A 19,833-nucleotide genomic window follows, 5' to 3' on the forward strand; every position below is an offset into this window, starting at 1 on the left:
TTTTCTTTGAAACCGAAATTTGAAGCCTGTTTCAAAATCTCTCAACTCAAACCAAACTTTCCTCTGTCAAAGTATGTGCAATTTTGCATCACAATATTTCTTTGGAAGACAGAAATTGTTATGGTTGTGTGGCATAAAAAAGTTAACTCTTTTTGCAAATCTATATAACTAAAAAAATATGCAGAAATTATATAAAAATCCAGTGCTGCCATGTGACAATCTTGCTTATTCTTAACATTTTCTGTAAGTCTAATAAACCCAGAGATAACGGATGCATCATGGTATAAACAGTATGAAATTTCTAATAGTTGACAAATTCATGTAGTTAAATAACGCCCTTACCTGCCACGTCAGTGGCAGAAATTTTCTTTATCATGCAAATTCCATAATCATCATAATATATTTTAAGATTCTATTGTGTTGATTCAAAATTAAACTCAAAACAAGTCTTCATATCAAAACATTTTTAATTCATAAAAACATCAACATTTTTCAAAAAATATTTACATCATAAAACGGCAGTAAAAACACTGTATGTGTAAGAAAAAGTACAAAAAAGAGATGCACAAGCTGTGAACAGTAAACGTCCTTGAGAGAAATAACACTAAACAACACTGGCACTAGCAGAGAGTTTTATATCAGAAACCTCTCATCCACCATAGTCTTTCTGACAAGGTTCTTCCTTCCAAGAATGTTACGGATGAAGCGAAATATCTGAAATAAAAGAGATGGTTTTCAAAACATGTACATTTTAGCACAGTGAAGCCAAGGTACTGTATACACCTGAAATACTGACCATTTGCTGTACATATGTAAGCACAGCTGCCAGCACAAAGTTCTGAGATCCGAGGTCAACGACACAGAAGAACAAAGTGTCAAAGATAAGCAATGTGCCCTCATTTCCATAAAACAGCACATCGCTGAAGGAGTGGGCCTCATCTGCAGTGAGAAATGCAAACAGCAGTCATACACTGTACACACACAAGACATACATAAACAAACTGAATTGTACAGCCGTCTGGGCCAAGAGGTTGTTACCATTGTAAAAGATGCTTTTCTCGCTGGGTTCAAGGAACTCCATCCCTATGACCCTCTCTAACATCAGCTTGTCTTTCACTATATAGTCCATGTCAGTGTGAGCCTAATACAACATGGGAGAGAAAACAAACTATCAGTTCAAATCAAACTATGCTGGTTGCAGTTTGCTTTAGTGGGTTTATTCATGTAGATCTTGTACTAACATGGTCTATAACAGATCCCAGGAAGTGGTTCATGGTATGGTAGGCTTTGAATTGTGAGTCGATTGTGGTGGCTGTGGATGTGTCTGTCAGCCGTGTTGGTCTGTTCCTCTGGAGCACAGAAGACAATAAACCATTTAAACAGAAGACTGTTTTCAAGTTTATAGTAGAGGTACAACTTGACAGATGTAAGCACATACCCTGCCTAATGAATCACGTATCCTGTCATACTGCAGTCTCAGGCGGTTGGTGAGGGACACCTGAAAGGTCTGTATGTCTGTGTTTGGAAGTAGACCCCTCTGACCACACAGAGAGTCCTTACAGTAGAAAGAGAGGAGGGAGGCAATATAATGTGAAATTAATAATGTAATACAGTGCTACAATTAAAAAACACTAGCTGGTAGCAAACATACAAATTCTCTCCTCAGATTGCTGTTCATTTCCTCCATGTTTGTGTCTGCATGCCCATGCACCGAACGCCCATGGATGTAGTAGCCAAAACAGCGATGGGATAAGATCAGCACAGAAATCTGCATATAAACACAGTCAAAACACTTTTATGTGAAACTCTCCAGACAGTAGTTGAATATAATATGTTCAGTGCTACTTACATTACTGATGGAGCAGAGATCCACAAACTGACGGATTTTGTCTTCTACAAAGTGTTCATGAAACACAGTGAAGAAAATCACCTGTAGGGATCAAAGTAGCATGCACTGTTTATTTCCCTCATTTCTGAGGAAAGACAGGAAGAGGTGAGAGATCAAATGGAACTGATGAAAGAGAATAGGTATAATTTACCTGCAGGAGTCCGATGCAGAGCCACAGTGTGGCTGCCAGACCGTAGCGCAGCATCAGGCTGTATGAAGGGGTGTATGCCTGTGAGGAGCGCTGTAAAGTTGTCCAAGGGTCCCTTAGGGCCAGATTAGAGAAACCCAGCACCTTAAATATACAGGGTAACATGTCATGTTTCAATGAGAAAAAGGAACATAACAAAAGTTGCAAAAACAACATGTGTTGGAACAAGATGTACTTCAAGAAAGAAGAGCACAGCCATGATCTGAAAAGTTGGGTTGAGCTTGCGGATGGTCTGGATCTCGTTCCATTCATTGGCCACAAAGTAGGTCCTCCAGATGCTGACCGGAGAGAAGTCACGCTTTGCCTCGGCAGTTGCTAAAACAGCAGTAAATATAGTGATTGGAATAAAACAGCTCTTATGAAGACTGCAAAACATAAGCTCAAGGTAAATTAGTTTGTACCTTGCACATTTCTGTTACTTTTACTTCGTGGCCTCTCCCAGTCGATAAGAAATATATCGATTGACACCTGAAGAATGAGCTTGTGGAGCAACTGGACAGCCTGTATACAAATACACAAAATATTACATTTTCAATATTCCTGATAGAAGCATAGTGTCTAGCTTTCCTAAACCACACTGCTCATTGTTACATCTATTGAGCATGTCTAACCTTGAGTGCGAAGGCACAGCCAATGTAGGTCACAAACTGCTCCTCCTGAGCTGGCAGCGGCAACAGCACTGATACAAACTGTTGGGCCTAAACAGACACACATTAATTCCAGTGAGCAACCAATGATCATCACACTTAAATCTATGCATTACTTAGAGAAGGAAAAGGAGGAAAAAGACTTGCCTTTAATGTCTAAAGAGTGCAGAGAAGGAAAGAAAAACTGTTAAAAGTCCATGCAAAAACAAAGGAAACATTCTGTGTTAAAAAAAAAAAAAAAAAAAAAGTTAAAAGGAAACAGAAAGGAGACACTAGTATGAAAATTAGAGACCACATACTGTAGGTATAAAAACAATAATCCTATAGAAGAGAGACGTAAAGTTGAAGGGAATGGGACATACCTTGTAAAAGATGAGCCAGTAAAGTCCAGTTCCCACAGTGACAGTGAAGAAAACATTGGCCAGATCACCAGCATAAAACAACAGAAACTTCACCATTGTCTGAGGAAAGAGGAGGGAAAGACTGACATGACATCTGAGATTTTAAACCGAAAGTGGCTTAGATCGTGACACGCTGAAGACACAGTACCTCCACATCAATGAGGGGAGAAGCAATCCTTCTCTTCCAGCTGATTGCCTTGAGCAGGGAGTAGAGCACGGCCAAACCACCCAACACACCAAGAGCAGTCTGTGCAAGCAAAGACATTAAAAATGACAGGCGGTACTGCATCACTTTGTCCTGAGACATCAGGCATAAATAAGAACTTCTCTTCAAAGTTTCATCAACATTTCTATCCATCTACTCACATCAGTCTTTATGCGAGCCTCACTCTGAAGCATCTCGTACTCCACAGCAAAGCTGATCTAAAAACAGATGATTGAGTTCAGTGCATAAACCAAATGAAAGCTTATTTTGTCATAAATAAAGCAATTTACTTAATTTGTAAAAAAAAAACATTTTTTTAACAGCAATTGCTGGTAATGGTTAAGGGTAGGTATTTAGTTGTGATGGTTAAGATTAGGATCAGGGGCATTATTCATTTATTTTAACAAAAGACAAACGTGTGTGAATGTGCGACCTACTCACCGACACAGTTTGAGTACTGATGTCTGTGGTGGGAACATCTGTGTAGGTCACAACCATCAGGGGGGGATATACCTGTCCTTCCTGGGTTCGTGGAACCAGCTGGAACCTACAAAACACACATGTTAGATCATCGCCACTTCACCAGGCCGTTAGGAAAGGGATGTCATGGTGCTGTGCACGCTGGGAACCCACCTTATTTTGACACTGCTGGCTACTCGGATGACTTTAGGTCTGGAACTTGTGCTCTTCTCTCGTCCACTCAGTGTGTCGACGAGGAACATTCGTCGAGACAGGTACCAGTTATTCATGCTCTCTATATAAAAAACAGATGTGTTAAGCAAAACCATGCACACATACACACACGCATACGGTAATCTGAAAGATGATATCCCACCTTGGTTGATGAAACGTCCATTGTATTGCTGGTTTTTGACTAGTGTGGGCAGGGGAAGAAGTTTTTTGTTCTCTCCTCCAAGGTCCATAAACACATCGTAGAACAGCGGTTCAGGATGGGTATCAAACAGATCTGCCACTGAAAGATCACACTGTGCACACACAGTTTAGATTACAACAGGGCATTACATTGTCCTCCTCGTCTGAGCAAAATTAAATAAAAGGTACCCACACTTTGTTGGTAAGCGGTTCCAAAGCTGAAGGCTGCTGCCTGTTTGGTGGTTGTTTCTGGACAAAGCTAAAAAAAATTAAAAAAAAAAGAAAAAAAAAAGAGGAAGGGAAGGAGAGAATTGGGCTGGGAAATGTACCGGCTTTCTAGATTTGGTATGAATCACATGGGAAAATTAGATAATTTAGTCAGACTGATGCACTGCAAAATAGTAACATCACTGATGCATTTGTGTTGTCAACATGCAAATGACTATTTTTATATTTTTATGGACATATTCTGAGTGGCAATAGTCTTGTGTACTCAGACTGTCTAATGTTATCATTTGACATCTTACCTGCAGATTACTTCCCCCTACTGGTTCCCATCTGAGGAACTCCCCTCTGACATTGTAGACAGCAGCAAGCAGTCTAATGTCAGTGTTCTGACACAAAAGTAAACAACAATGTCAGTTAAAGGAACATTTCCTGGTTCACTGCTCAACCTGAGGTATCATGAAAAGAACAGGACACTGTTCATGTCATGCTATCATTTTCTGTTAAACTTCTTTGCTATTTTTTTATGTGAATATGATTTAAGTCGATCGCTGACCTTTTTTCTTCCTCTGAAACTGAACCCGATTGGAACAGGATTAGTCTGAAGCACTCGACTGGCCAGTCCTGGTTCATCTCCATAGTAAAGCCAAGGCAGATTAACTCTCCTAGAGGCGGAATAATCAAAATTATTAGTGTCCACTGTGGCTAAAACCGAATTGCAACAAATGGGACATTTTTCATACATAATCATGCAATGACAGCATAATTTATCCACGATTACCAGTAAGAGATGTCTTGAGTTGAGCTCAAAGCAGCCCTTGATCTGAAGATGGTGTTAAAGAGACCACAGGCATCAGCAGATACACCGCTGAAGGAGTGCATGTTCATCACACACATGTTCCCGAGAGCCTGACACGCCGTCAGGTTGGAGAAGACCTGTGAGAATAGGACTTGTTTACAAATACCAGCTAATTGCACACAAAATCCTCACTTCTCCCTAATAATACTGAAACAAACTAGTCCTTAGGCACTCCAATCACTTGTTTAAGAGTTGTTTCAGCAAAAGGACTGATTCGATTATCATAGATGCATTTTGACATCAATTACAGCTCAAATTTCTGTAGGTATGTTTACTTCATCCATGACCAGAACCAGAACCTCCTTCCTATGATGTTAGATGAATAATTATTTTTCAAATTAAAAACAGTCTTGGAATTACAAGGCAGGCTGCTGAAGAGGAGTAGAGGTTTTCCACGAACCAGGCAGACTGGACACTGAACTTCTGCAAGGGGAACAGAAAAGAAAAAAAAGAGTCAGAAGATAAAAGAATCAGCACAAATACACTATATAGTGAGAGAGATGGAGACTCACCAACTCAGCATAGCTGACACTGGGATTCACATTGGTGGAGAGGCTGCCTGGAGGGAAACATAATCCTCCTGCCTGGAAAATCACATAGCAACTACTGATAATGTGTATTTTTTTTTAACCTTTTAATGAAAGGTGTGTGTGTGATGCATTTGAGAAGAGGTGACGGTAGAGAGACGATTGAACTCACCGGGACATTAGGAGATTTACACACACAGGAGGTGTTAATGAAGGAAGCCTGACATCTCTCACACCTGTAAGACAATTTTGGGAATGTTCCATCTCTCACATACTATACAAAGAAAATCTGGACTCCACTCAGGCTTTCTTCACACTCTAACAACACTATATCAGTGGTGATAGAGAAAACAAAATGTACTGACAGGAAATGTCAGGGATGGAAGACAATTTGATTTTGTTGTGATGAAGGTCATGAGCACAGAGGAATGAAGACAGGGAAGATACACTTTAGATACGAAAGGTGGAACGAGCACAAGGCAGAGCACGAGACCATAACAAGAAGAGAATGACATAGAGACAACATTGCCAAATTATCAGTTACAGGAATTTAAATAATGTCCCCAGAACTCATATTATTGCAACAACTTTTAACCTTTAATCAATAACTTGTAAGTGGTGACTTAACTTCCTTGTTAAACTGCAGGTTTGCTTGGCAGGTGTCCGTATCTACCATAAAACATGCACACTTTGACTTGAATCAATAACCCAGTGATTAACATGTTTGATATTTGTTTGGTTTTGTAAATGTACAACAGCAGTAGTACAAGTCACTTGTGAGAACATAATGTTCAATATTCAGCATTTTAAAATACTGCCTTCAGAATTTGAAGTTTTTGAGTCAGATATTTTAACAGTGCAGCTCAGTCATTTACACTTTTTCCCCTGAAAATGTACTATTCCGATTATATGATTTCTAAAATGCACGATACCATGGTAACCTTTGTGTTAAACAGCTGAATGTATCTGATGACATGTACCTGTCTCCTCTGTTGTTCGGTACAGACAAAGCAGGACTGTCTCCATTGCAAGCTTCACACCTGGCTTCATCCAAAAGGCCTCCATTGATGTCCGTTTCCACTGAAAGAAAAGGGGCCATACTCAGCTATTAATACATCAAATGTGTAATTATCTATGCCATTGGCTTGCTGTCCTAAATTTGGAGCAATTATTGAACACATTCTTGCAATCCATAAATTAGTCCTGTTTTTGGTGACTCACCCAGGATATTGCCTGGTGAGCATTGGCATTTCCCCTGATCACTGAGACTGCCTGGACAGCGAATACACCCAAACCCATCCTGTGTCACTGCCTGCGAAGAAAGACAACATTTTAGGAAAAACTATTATTGAGACAAAATGTCTACACTGTAATGTGAGCTCAAACAAATAAAGAAATTGAAGGTCAACTTCACTTACAGGCTTGTCGATAGGACACTGATGACAAGTAATGGACGCTTTATCAGTGGTGAGAGTTTGGTGCCCTATTTGGCAAATGCAGCTCAGTCCTGCAAAAAGAAGGAAATTAGTTTAGCGTTACAATGAAAAAAAAGATTTACAGGCTCGAGTTCAGAACAGGAAATTTCCTAAAATTCCTCCCTGCCTGTGGAAAAATGTAATTGTCCCTTTTTACTGCTAAACTTAGTTTAGTAGTCCACTTGCACTGAAGACAGGCTGTTAATAGAGATGTACGAACTGTACTTGTAATTCTACTGGATAACAGAGGTGAAGTAGGAAAAAAGGACTACGATCTGGCCTCAGTTTTATTTGAGGATTCCTTATTCTCACAGATCAGTTTGTTCGAGCGTGTAGATCAGAAAATCTTCCTTGCTGTCCCTAAAGTATTACTTTATAAACATTATAATGTATATTTTACTTTCTGATCAATAATCACTGGTTCTTTGCTTGAAAGGCGGAACCGTTCTGTTGTAGTGTACCATCTGCTGAGAAAACCAGCTCCTTAAGGGTGTTACTTTTCTGAGAGATGCATGTAGACACTCAGTCTGACAACCAGACTTAACCAGCATACAGTTTGGTTAAACAAATTAGCAATTATCATTTCAAATAGAAACAATTGTGTGTACTTTTCCCGTTATATTGGAGAAGCTTCTTTTATACACTCGACTTGATTTTTTTTTTAGCCTCACATCTCCTGAGCAAGTCCACAAACAATACACCTCAAATTACATCTGCCAAAAATATGATAAGAACAGAAGGTTTATTAAAAAAAAAAGAAAAAAAAAGAAAGGCAGAGACCCAACTGGCCTTGACTGCATTGTGAAACATTAGTTAAGTAGATGAGAAATCGACAAGAAGATCTGTGATTGACGTACATGAATGACTGGTTATGTCTGCATAAGACGTAAGATCAAGACTTCTCCCTCACAGCGTTCATTTCTTTTTGAGTTCATAACGCTGCCTTGTGAAAATAGTTTGCACCAAGCTGTTACCCGTCTCTTTGTGGCTTCTTCTGTGCGGTCTCAGTTAAACTTAATGTATTTTAAAGAGCTACTAACGACACTTTCTGTTATCAGAGCAGCGTCAGTTCTTGTCAAGTGGTGTGGGGGAAACCGACCTGTTGTGCCCCGTCGCTGATTTGGACCGCACCTCACACACGACAGATTTGAGATGTCGAAATATTCTTCCGAGCCACAGTCCGAAGGAGCCTCAAACGGGATGATGAACTGTTGACAGTAGAGTAGATCTATGTATAATAACAGATATAAGGTAAGAGGCGCCTTGTGTCCGTTAACAACAAAGGTTAGCGTCGTCCCCGTCGCCATGGTGAACAGCGGTCTTCCTTCCTTAATCCGGCGTGATGACGTTGAACAAAATGTGTACGTAAGACGCATAAAATAAACCCCCTCCTCCTTCCCCCCCCCCTCCTTATTTCCTCCCCAAAAAATGGTTTTTTTTTTGTTTTTTTTGTTTTTGTAATGATAACACTCACTAAATATGAGTCATAGGGTTTTTTGGCAGGAAATGCAACAGTTCAGCAGATGCATCTGATTGACTTCCCTCCCCAAAGTACGGTAATATGTTTGCATAGTTCTCAAAGGGAGGAAGAACCGCACACTTTATCAACTTCAAGTAAGTTTTTGAAATAGAAACAATTTAAGTGAAACAATCTTTAAGGAATAGATTAGATTAGAAGGTGTTTTGGGTTAGCTGTTTATGTCAATGTTTGTTGATCTTTGACTGAACCTGAAGGTCAGTAGGAAAGATGTTGTGCGGAGAAAAGCAAAAGCTGCACACAACTTGTACTCTTTAGGCAAAACAAGATTTTTTTGATCCCCTACCTTTCAGACTCAAATACTGTGATCAGTTTTGGCTCATGTTTCTAGGTAGGTAGTTACTTTATTAATCCCTCAGGGGAAAAAAAAAATTTCCGCTACAGCAGCATTTATAGATACAGGAAAGCAATAAAATAACAGTAAAAACTATTAAATATAAAAATGCACAGTATATACAGTACAGTATATATACATATATATATATATATTTATTTATATTTAAACAAACAAGCTCTTGTTAGCTGAAGAGTTTTGACTTTTTATGACGGAGGGAAAATTTGTTTTTGATGTTAACTTTAGATATGAGCCGTAGTGTGTAAACAACTAGGACACAGAGTAAAATATAATGGTACCAAAATATAATTTCTGTCATAGGCAGGAGACCAAGGATGATCTATGTAGGCTCACAGATCAGAGCTGGTTGATTAATGAAGGTGCTTCATAACATATGTTACAGCCAGAAAATCGATCTGGAGGTAATGTAGCTCACACTCCAGTCCAGTAGGTGGCGGTATTGCCTCAGGCTCCATAGACTCCCATTCAACTAGTCTCATAACATTCTCAGTCAATAGAATTGTTGTTCGCTAAAGTCGATCCTTCCTATTAGTTTTCTGGCCATTCATCTGTAAGTAATCCGTATTTAATTATAAAATAAACTTCAAAAGCCGTGTTTTTGGGGACGTGTCTGTTTGATTGACAGGCCTTTGGTGCAGTCAGGTTAAGGCTATCAGTGGATGGGACGTAATATCGTCAGGTTTCCAATCAGATCAAGTCAGACCCCCCCCCTCCCTAAATATTCACTACCGGCTCCACACCGCTCGGGACTTGCAAGATGGCGCCAACCAAATTCCGTACTCGGATGTGGGTGGGTGGGGGCGGGGGGGGCGTCATTACTGCCGTTCTCAAACCAATGGGTGACGCCACTGCTTGGAAAAAGCGCGCTTTGGATGGGGTGGAGCCACAGACTGAAATAAGTGAAGCTGAACGAGGAGCAAACTTTTAAGCATGTAATCACGACTAAATTGGGCTCGACAAAAAACGCGTATGCAACGTGTGGACACACACCTACTGTAGCTAATTGTGGTGAGTATTTGTGTGCGTTTCGCGGAGGCAGAAAACCGGTTTTTCTACATTTCACTGGGATTTCTCTTTCGGTTTTCCTTCATGATCCACGTGTATTTTTCCAGGCTGTGTACCACGTAGTAATCGCTCAACACAATCCTGACGGTGTTTCCTTTTTCACCTCTGTTTTCTACGTTTTCAGACACCACATGGCCTGATTGACAAAATGACCATAATCCTGAGATTGGAAGGTCTGGATGTGAAGGCCGGCACTGAAGATATACGCACATTCTTTGAATGTCTGCACATACCTAATGGTGGAGTGTACATAGTAGGAGGAAGTCTCAGAGAGGCCTTTGTTGCATTTAACACAGAGAGAGAGGCGCAGTATGCCATGCGGCGCACTGGAAATTTCCTCAAAGAGTCTCGTGTGACTTTGCACATTAGCAGCATGGAAGAGTTGGAGCACAAATTAAAGTTATTGTTAAAGAAGAAAACGTCCCCGCTTACCGTCAAGAGACCTCGGCAACATCAAGCAGCAAATTCCACACGGCCTCATGATGGCAATACTTCAAATCAGTCACCTTCCCCTGCTTGCTCAGTTGATCCTGACAGTGCAAATCTGCCATCTTTGAATGAGCAGCACGTTTATTCCAACACTGCAAATGTACCAACTTCAAATGCACAATCTCTTGATTCCAGTACTGCCTTTCTCCTTGGGGTTTACACTGTTCTTCAAGGTCTCCAGGTATCCCATCAAAGCGAAGTCAGTAATGCAGTGGCAACAGTTGTTTTTCCCAAGGCCGACAGCACGGCCATGTTACCTGATGAGGTGATAACACCAGAGCCAACTCTGGCCTCAAAGCCAGGCTACGTCAGGCTGTTTGGTCTGCCAGCCTCAACTACAAAAGAGGACATCTGCCATTTTTTCAGAGGTTTGACTGTTCAGGAGGCCATAGTTAATGTGCTGTTGGGATCTAAACGTGGCTGCCTTGTGAAGTTTGCAAACATGCGGGATGCATGTGATGCTCTTTGCTTCAACCAACAGTCACTGGGCCCCATCTGTGTGGAAGTACGTGGCGCAACTGAGAAGCTGTGGGACAATGTGCTTCAAGAATGTGGTAATGCTTCAGATCTTGTGGAGAGATGGGAACCCCTAAAAAACCCTCTTCACGAAAGTTCAAAACACAAGGACAAATCAACTTCTACATTGCGGATCAAGAGGCGATCTATCAACAGGTTGCCATCTAAACCACCAAAAAAGCCAAAACTTGATGCTGACTCAGGAATGCCCATATCACCATATATGGAGCATGTTGTCATGGTCAGCAATCTCCCCAAAGAGATGACCAAGACTGAAATAAAAGAACTGTTTGCATGTCCTAATATTGCACGCAAAAATGTACTCCACCTACTTGACAAAGCAGGCTGCAGAACAGACACATCTTTCCTCATTTTTCACTGCACTGAGAATTATAATTATGCAATGAATCTAAATGGCTGCTATGTGGGCTCTAATCCAATTAACATCTCGGCAATTACTAAGGCGATGATGAGGGAAATGATGTGGAAAACCCACCCTCTGCATTGTCTAAAGACATACCCAAGAAAGATGCCAGAACCAAAGAGGAAACCTGGTCCAGTTGATACATTTGAAGTGCCACCAGGTGTGAACCAGGACCTAGAAGCTCAGACATGCCTTTTTGCTAGAAACATGCCTGCAGATGTGCGAAAAAGGCACATCAAAGACCTGTTCTCCAAATACAAGCTGACAAAGGGTAACATCATTATACTGCATGACAGCAATGGTAAGGGTCTTGGTGAGGCAGTGGTACAGTTTCAATCGGAAAAGCTTGCAGCGCTGGCGCGGAGCATCCACCGTAACAACTTCCTGGGGTTCAACGTGATTCTTACCCCCATAAATGTGAGGCAGATGAGGGACATCATGGCAAGAAACAGTTGAGGAGGTTGAACGTTACATGTTGGGACTGCAGACACCGTGCCTTAAGACTGATGGAGATCTTTTTATTTCCAGTTCTTTCAACTGTCTTCTGTTCTGCTTGATTGCACCCATCTGAGTTTTCTACTGTCAAATGATTTTATCATTTTTTAATAATCACTGTCAAACAATTCATTACTTTTTTTTACATGTAAAGATATGCACTATCAAATAAATGTTGAAGCATTTTTGGTATATTTATTAACTCGAGAACTTGACGGTGAAAGATCCCAGTGACATGGAAATTAACTTGTTGGAACCAAATCCTCTGTAAAGCTCATGAGGGCTTACACACTACCGAAACTTAAGACTGAAAGAAAGCATCAACCTCAACTACAGAATCAAAAGGATGTGCTTTGTAGTGTCCTCCTGGGATTGCTTGAGTTATTTGTGTCTGCTGACACTGACTGAACAAGAAAATATGTAAATTGTCACCCATTTCCGAACCTATAGGAACATTCTTGTCTAGCTGAAGAACGTTTTTGTTTTTTAAAGGAAATATTGCCTTCAAAATGAATGGATTTCACATTTCAAAAAGTCAATTTCTCCATGAATTTAATTGGATCTGGGAAATTAGCAACAGTCAAACACTAGAATGATCAGCTATAGCTGTTAAAAACATACAGCAGCCATTTTGTGTAAAAACTTCCAAAGTTACAAATCTTCCTTTATTCTGAAGTCCAAAAAAAAAAAAAAAAAAAAAAAAAAGGTAAACTACTCAGTAGCAGCAGAAAAAAAAACACAGAACACAAAAGTATAAAACAATAAGAAAATCTAAGTTTATCGAACTCCTGGACAGTCAAGACTGATGTGCACGTAGGACAGGAACATGAGAGGTGTCACATCTTCTGCTAGTCATTTGTAGTACCTGGGTGGACCATTGGAGTACCTGGATGGACCACTGGAGTACCTGGATGGACCTGCAGAAAGACAATGCACCAGTAACACCTTTAAAAGGGAACAGCAAAGAAGATGCTCCTACAAGAATACCTTTCGTGTCTCTCAGTTAAGAAAAGCAAATACATTTGAGTGATAGATGCATCAAATAGAGAGTTTGTGAGGATACTTGGTGCTTATGTACCTGAGAGACCAGCTGAGAATCGGTCGCTACTGTTTGGCGGTCTGAAGGGTGTAGAGGAGAAGCTCGTGAAGTTCATTGACAAGCTGTTCAGACTGGAACCCTGAGGAGGAAATAAAGAACCCACAAAATTAAAGTTTTAATTATTTTATCTGATTGAGAAAATACTGAGAACTCAAGACGCATGCAAATCTAGTTGTACTCATATTGCTATCAAAACAGAAGAAAACTTTGATTTATCTTTAACATTTGGTGTAAAATTCAAGATGTGAGATCAGGAATATTTGTAATAAATTGGTTAAAAACAAGCTGCATACCGTTGATACGCTCCTCAGTCTGTAATCCATCAGCACATCTGTTAGTTTCTGTGTCACCTTCAGGACCAGCTGGGCATCATTCTCGTTTTCTATCCGGAAAGTATCCTAAAAACACATTTTACAAACATACAATACATGACTGATGTAGCCACTGTTGTTATATTGTGAAAGAAACATTCTGCAAGACACTTACCAGGTACGAGAGCAGTGTGTTAGGAAGGCTGCTATGTTCTGGAGCTGGTCCCATTAATCCTGGCCTGTCTAGTGGTTTGTCCATTGGTCGGTCCAATAAGCTACTCCCCATCTGGTTACCTGGGTACTCATCGGGAAATAGTTTTCTTGGATTCTCCTCTAGCAGTCCACCTCTTCCATAGCCACCTCTCGTACCACCTGGACCAAAACCATTTCCACCCCCAGCTGGGCGACGACCCATCCCGTCTGAGAAAGGTCTCCGATCCATACCAGACTCAGGAAAGTCTTGCATGTTTGGGAAGCCTCCAAAGCCGGGCTCTCTGTATTCACCCACTGAAAAGTCAGGTAGAGGACCGCCGTTAGGGGGAAACTCCTCTGGAAACATCTGGTCAGGGAACCTTGGACCTGTGAGATACATGTTCATTCCATGTCAATACTGCAATTCAATGTAAGATGGACATAAATGCACACTTTGAGAGAGTGTACTTCAAACACAAAGAAGACTCACCAAAGGGGGGGCCCATTGGTCCCATTCCTGGAGCTGGTGGAGGTCCAACTTTGGGAATTGCAGAACCTATGAGAGAGGACAAGAGTGACATGCACAACTCAGCAAAGCAAATAAAGTGATGCCTTTATTACTGTTGTATGTAGCTTTTGGGCAAATTACATTCTTTTTTTGGTGTGTATTTTAAGCAAAAAGACGGCAACTGGAGCAGCAAATTCACAGTAAAAACAATTGCCTTTCATCAAAAGTTTATGCATTGTTACTTTTGGTTCTATTTGTTACTGATTGCAGCATGTGGAAAAGCCACAAGTATAGTCACAAAAAAGTTACTTACGCAGTCCTGCAAAAGCAGGCACTTCACAGGGCTCCTTCAGGATCACCTAAAAGCCACAAAATGAACAGAAAACTGTCAACCCCACAATCATGGTGTGTAAAATAAGTAAATCCAATGTTCAAATGTAATCATGGGAGATTTTGTTTTAGGATTTTGTTCCGTACAGAATTTTTAGGAAGCTAAACAAAGGTTTTCTGTTTGATGGATGTACAAATACTTTTAATCAAGGATTCCAGCTACCATCAGGTTAAAATATACAATGGCATCATAATTTTACCTCACAATTAGTGAGACAGAGAAACAAAATGATTAATGATGTTAACTTTGGAGTTGTGACATTCTGCCTCACACTATAATAAACCTCTCTGCAGCTTAATGGGCCTTCAAGTTAACTCGACATCCTAGAGGGCATTTTATGTTTTCAACAGTACTTGGTAGCAAAATCCCCGAGCAAACACATCCCTCAACAGACCTGAGATCATTACAGACAAGAAAATCCAATCTATGACACAATCTTTTTTGACCAGAAATACAAAAACAAGGCTTTTGTACCATTGCTGTAGTAATACAGTTCTAGCATTCACCTTGATTTGTCCCCTCCCCTCTGTCTTCTCCACCTCAGCAGCAGCTTCTTTGATTGCCTTTCTGACTGCAGGATCTTTGACAGCATCTTCCTCTTCCCAGGTCACCTTGTCAGGGTGGGCCTTTTTCTGGTTAAAAAGGCAGAGAGAAATATCACAGGCAATTCTGCAACAGCGGGCCTTGGAAGAAGACGAGGAAACCAACTGCACTCACCATGTATCTGAAGCTGTGTTTCCAGCCTTTCACGTGATCAAGCATGTCATGCTGCAAGCGACCCATGGCACAGAGTTTGCACTGGTAGTGCGGTGGGACAGATTTACTGGGGCTGCGATACTCCCACACATACTGAAGGCCTAAACACATGATGATCATTGGTTATTCATTTCTATATATGGAGGCAAGGCGGTAAAGTACATGTATGCGACTGAAATAGTCCCTCTGCTTACCAATGACACAGTCTGTGATCCCCTTCAACTGTTTGCTGAGAGAGGGCATGGTATGGATAGAAGTCCCTTTTGTGAACACTGGGAAAACACAACAGTGGTCAGCAAAAAAAATAAAGGCTTAATAATGGTCTGTAGGTCTAATAAACAAGGTTTACTAGCCGCGCTGCGGTAAAGTTTTGGGGAGAAACCTGCAATCCACAGTGGAGAAGTTAAAGCGTGTCGTGTTTTCCCACAACCTGCAGCGTCTGATCGCCAGTGAATTTTATTCTGCATGTGTTTAACTGAACCACCATTAGACACCCAACCTCCTCATGTGTGCTGTTGAAGCCTGGGAGAAGAAGGAGAACAGCAGTTCTCAGCTAACTCCCATTTAAGCCCAAACTGGGCTGCAGGACACCATGTCCCATGATGCACTGCTTCTCACTGTGCCCAGCCACAGAGGTATCATTTCTGTGATGCACTGGTGGAGCAGTTCTCCTGCAAATGCACCATAAAATCCCTGCATACTTTGACACACTCTGCCATTGTAACACAGGCATCTGAGTAAAAACAGAAGACTGCATTCAGCAGAATTAAAAGTTTATAAAACATCACAGCACAAAAAGTGCTCAATGAATCTCAATGAGCAACGATTGCAGATGCATTGTTGTATTACTGTGTCTGAGTATTTCAAGACCATGTGTAGGTGTCGCTAGGGAAAAATTTAGCTTATGGTGCTGGTCTTCAATGTAGCATCTTCAGAGAATCGGTTACATTTTTCAGAAAATAATTCAGATTTTCAAAATAGGAAACTTGAGGCAAGACACTAGATAATGTGTTGCAAAATAATTTCTGCAGTGATCACCAAAGACCAAAACTGGATGGCACCACAACCGTCCCCCCACAATCTCTGTGGGTGCGAGTCTCATAGAGTGGTGAACATGCCACCACCCATGACATGAAGCAGGGAAACCAAGCTTCAACTCTCAGAACTGGAAGTGGCACCGTGTGTAACAGGACTTACCTATATCGTTCTGCGGCTGCTTTCTCTGTCAGCAGAGGGAATAAACCCACGAGGAGGAGAGAGACACATACAGGAATTAGTGACAGGATGACACTTAGCAGAGGACTGAACTCCTCGTCCATGTCCGCCACACCATATATGCCATAGAGCCATTATTTCCTCATTCTCCATGAGCCCTGCATCAAGCAGAGACAGTCACAGAAATGTATCAATGATGTCTGAATCATGTTGTGAGTGGAGGTCTGAATTCTCATTAAATGAGAATATAGACCAGCATCTCTGTTTGTTTAACAGAGAAGAACCAGAGTTATTGCACAGAAGTTCAAATGCAAACACAGTGCAGTGCAGTGCAAATGCAGTGGCCACACTGAGGTCAAGACCTCAGTGATTCTCCCAGGAGAATGAAACTGAGATGTTGCACCAAGTGTATGCTCGTCTGTTCATAATGGCCAACGAGATTTGTTGGGGGCACAGAACTTAAGCGTGACACACAAAAACAGAAATGATGCATAAACAACTAAACATACACCCCCTTCCATGACGAGAGGGATATAAGTCTGAGTCCTAAACAATATAAAATATAGAAGTCGTTCCCGTTATACTTTGAAGCCTGGAAGAACAAGAAGGGGTTGCTGGGGTGGTGCAATGTTTCCAAACATAACCTTTTCTTCAAGGTTTGTAAGCACAAAGGAGCAGAAGAAAACACCAAGCAGCCAGTCACAAGGAAAATTCAAAATGGTTTGTGTTTATGCAGCAATGTCACTGCATTTAACAGTGGGGTTGTAATAATCACTGCATTCTGTTTTGCTGCTGATTTACATGTCGAGTAACAATGCCAGTGACTGTTTTAAAACAAACCTTAGGACTAGCAGTTCAGCACACCAAACGGATCTTTATCAGAAAATATTCCCAGAGAACTGATCTTACCAAGTGTACTGCACCATAAATTACTGATTTAATGAGGGTAGCTCCCCTCACTAGTGACTGAGTGTCTTTGTTACAGAAACGGTCATAATAATATGATGGCTATGTCTTAAATAATACACTGCCAAGTTATTAACCTTGTCAACAGTGCTCAAATATATAGTCTTGACTGAACATAATAACTGCAACAGACAGAATTGAAGGCAGTCACTAATGTTCGTACTGAATTGTGTTTGAGCAGTGATATGACCACTTGTGACGCGTAGGAAAAAGTTAATAATTACATACACTGCCAGTGACTATTAAATCATTACTTTTCCCTGAAAATGATCCGAATCAGCAAATAATCCGTGACTTCACCAGGTGTAGGTTTGGGGAACCAAGGCCATCTCACTTTAAGCACCAAGTTGTAAGACTTTCAGAGAGATGCTGGCAGAGTGAAGCCATAAAATTGAACTTTGCAAAACTAGTGTTTAAACCACAACGGGGATGGCAGACCTCAGCTGTGAGGCCCAGACCTCCGAGTGGGGTGTTCAATTATTACTCAAAAGTAGGCCCGAGACCACCTGCCAAGAAGTGCTGCCACCTATCAGGCATCAAGGAAGCCAGTGAAGTATACCATCAATAAGAAAAAAATATCAAGAGGAAATCACACGTTTCCTTCTTGAGCATCATAAATGCAAGCTAATCAAGTGTTATTTTACTGGACATGTAGTAGCATGTGGTGTTGAAGTACAGACACGTTGTAAAACTTACCTTTGGATTTCTCTTCTGGTACGGTGGCCCGTTTTTTGGTTGATGCTGGTTTGCTGCAGCCTGAGCCTCCATTTCCTCAGCTGCTCCTCTCTGAGAAAAAGGAGTCAAAACTGATTTCAAATGAAAAGTGATCCCTCTTAACGCCTGAGACACACTGTAATTACTGCTTATTCAGTTATGTGAATTAAAAGCGATCGATTCGTTGTATTAGCAGGACTTTGTTCGGTCTAAGGCCCAGCCCAACTTTGTGTATTAAGCACCACCATCGTCAAACAGAGTATTATATTTACTTTCTGTTATTTTACTTCTTTTTTTCTATAGTCTCAAACGTATTTGATGCCGAGATGATGCTTTTCTTTATTTTTGTTGACAGCAGGGGGTGCATTATTTGTCAGACTGGCTTGCCACGAAAAGCACCCCCCCCCCCCCTCCCTCCCTCCCTCTCTTCAAATGCACGTCCTCACGATGACAGTGGTCTTCACGGCACAACAAATCATCTGGACACAAAAATCATTCCAATTAGTGATTAAAAAATAAATAAATAATTTTTTTTTAAAAAGGGTCTTGACAGGTCTACCATGTTGCGACTATATGCCGACTTGGGAAACGTATTAAGAATTGTTTTGTTGATCCAGATGGCAGGAATAATCTTAATATCTTCGGGACACCGGGAGGCGTTTTAACGACCTTGTAGATTTTCTTTATGTAACAAAGTGGTTAGCTCTTCAAACGAAGCTAATATGCGAGATACACAACTAGGGAGGCCCCTCCGAGCTTTACTTTATACCAGTTTTTAGACAACATTATGTTGATTGTGTAAAACACCCAAGCAATTCCAAACGCCGCATTTATTAGCTATATCCACTACTTCAATAATATGACAATATTAACAAGCGTACCCGAGATGATTCAATGAAAACTTGAAAGTTTCTCGAAGCAATCGGTCGGGGGACGAACCAGCTAACCGAAAGCGGTTCCGGCGTGAAGATAGCAGTGCAACGCTTTCGCCTGTTTAAAAACCAATTGACCAATTTTAACGCTATTTTATCGCCACAGTTTACAGCTAAACTTTATCTCTTAATAAAACGGAATACAAAAAAAAAATAGTCATATTTAAACATGCATAAATATCTTAAAAAGTAGTAAGTTAATATTTTTTATAAGGCACGTCTGCGGACAACTGTGCAGTGCGTTTAATTTGTACACCGCGGTTCACCGCAAGACATTTCCGAAGCGAAATATTAAAACGTTAAAATGTCCTAAAACACTTGAACTTGTTTTCATTCTTTAATTCATTTCAATTTCAGTTTGGTGAACAAATAATCTTCGGGCATCTTAAAAAAAACAAACCCACTCGCATTGTCCCCCGTTTTAGAGAGTTGTTCTTCTTTTACTCTTAAGCACCGCAATGGTCGAGCTCTGCACATCTAACGGAGGGTTTTGGTAAACATGTACACAGATTCAGAGGACCCCATGTATCAGCCAACACGAGATGGAATAAAGAATATAT

At 40.8% G+C, this 19,833-nt stretch overlaps 3 protein-coding genes across 4 annotated transcripts; 1 reads left to right on the forward strand and 2 right to left on the reverse strand.

The window, feature by feature from the left end:
• Positions 1–449: 449 nt before the first annotated feature.
• On the reverse strand, positions 450–8,625 carry tmem67 (transmembrane protein 67). The gene is made up of 28 exons (XM_069695527.1): positions 8,408–8,625; positions 7,252–7,340; positions 7,055–7,145; positions 6,814–6,913; positions 6,006–6,069; positions 5,819–5,890; positions 5,667–5,729; positions 5,229–5,383; positions 5,004–5,112; positions 4,750–4,836; positions 4,416–4,481; positions 4,185–4,335; positions 3,983–4,103; positions 3,791–3,896; positions 3,511–3,567; positions 3,293–3,391; positions 3,106–3,204; positions 2,708–2,794; positions 2,498–2,597; positions 2,272–2,411; positions 2,040–2,180; positions 1,850–1,930; positions 1,652–1,768; positions 1,439–1,555; positions 1,242–1,349; positions 1,039–1,141; positions 797–939; positions 450–714 (listed from the first exon to the last, which is right to left on the reverse strand). The coding sequence occupies exons 1-28, from the start codon at positions 8,613–8,615 to the stop codon at positions 634–636; spliced, it is 2,955 nt and encodes a 984-aa protein (XP_069551628.1). The 5' UTR covers positions 8,616–8,625; the 3' UTR covers positions 450–633.
• Positions 8,626–10,973: 2,348 nt separating this feature from the next.
• On the forward strand, positions 10,974–12,317 carry rbm12ba (RNA binding motif protein 12Ba). Its single transcript, XM_069696052.1, has one exon. It carries the CDS (start codon positions 11,005–11,007, stop codon positions 12,148–12,150), a length of 1,146 nt encoding a protein of 381 aa, XP_069552153.1. The 5' UTR covers positions 10,974–11,004; the 3' UTR covers positions 12,151–12,317.
• Positions 12,318–12,876: 559 nt separating this feature from the next.
• On the reverse strand, positions 12,877–19,832 carry LOC138619509 (uncharacterized). Of its 2 annotated transcripts, XM_069696050.1 has the most exons (12): positions 19,223–19,832; positions 18,324–18,413; positions 16,644–16,668; positions 15,641–15,718; positions 15,408–15,547; positions 15,197–15,322; positions 14,613–14,658; positions 14,282–14,347; positions 13,775–14,178; positions 13,582–13,686; positions 13,268–13,367; positions 12,877–13,106 (listed from the first exon to the last, which is right to left on the reverse strand). In XM_069696050.1, the coding sequence occupies exons 2-12, from the start codon at positions 18,393–18,395 to the stop codon at positions 13,042–13,044; spliced, it is 1,227 nt and encodes a 408-aa protein (XP_069552151.1). In that variant the 5' UTR covers positions 18,396–18,413; positions 19,223–19,832; the 3' UTR covers positions 12,877–13,041. The 2 variants fall into 2 exon arrangements, with proteins under 2 accessions (XP_069552151.1, XP_069552152.1); XM_069696051.1 differs by lacking the exons at positions 16,644–16,668; positions 19,223–19,832.
• Position 19,833: the final 1 nt, after the last annotated feature.

Source organism: Brachyistius frenatus, unplaced genomic scaffold (genome assembly GCF_029030835.1).
Source record: "Brachyistius frenatus isolate BFR_SWC_R1_liver_20210118 unplaced genomic scaffold, ASM2903083v1 Contig_20, whole genome shotgun sequence".
Classification (NCBI taxonomy): Eukaryota; Metazoa; Chordata; class Actinopteri; family Embiotocidae; genus Brachyistius; species Brachyistius frenatus.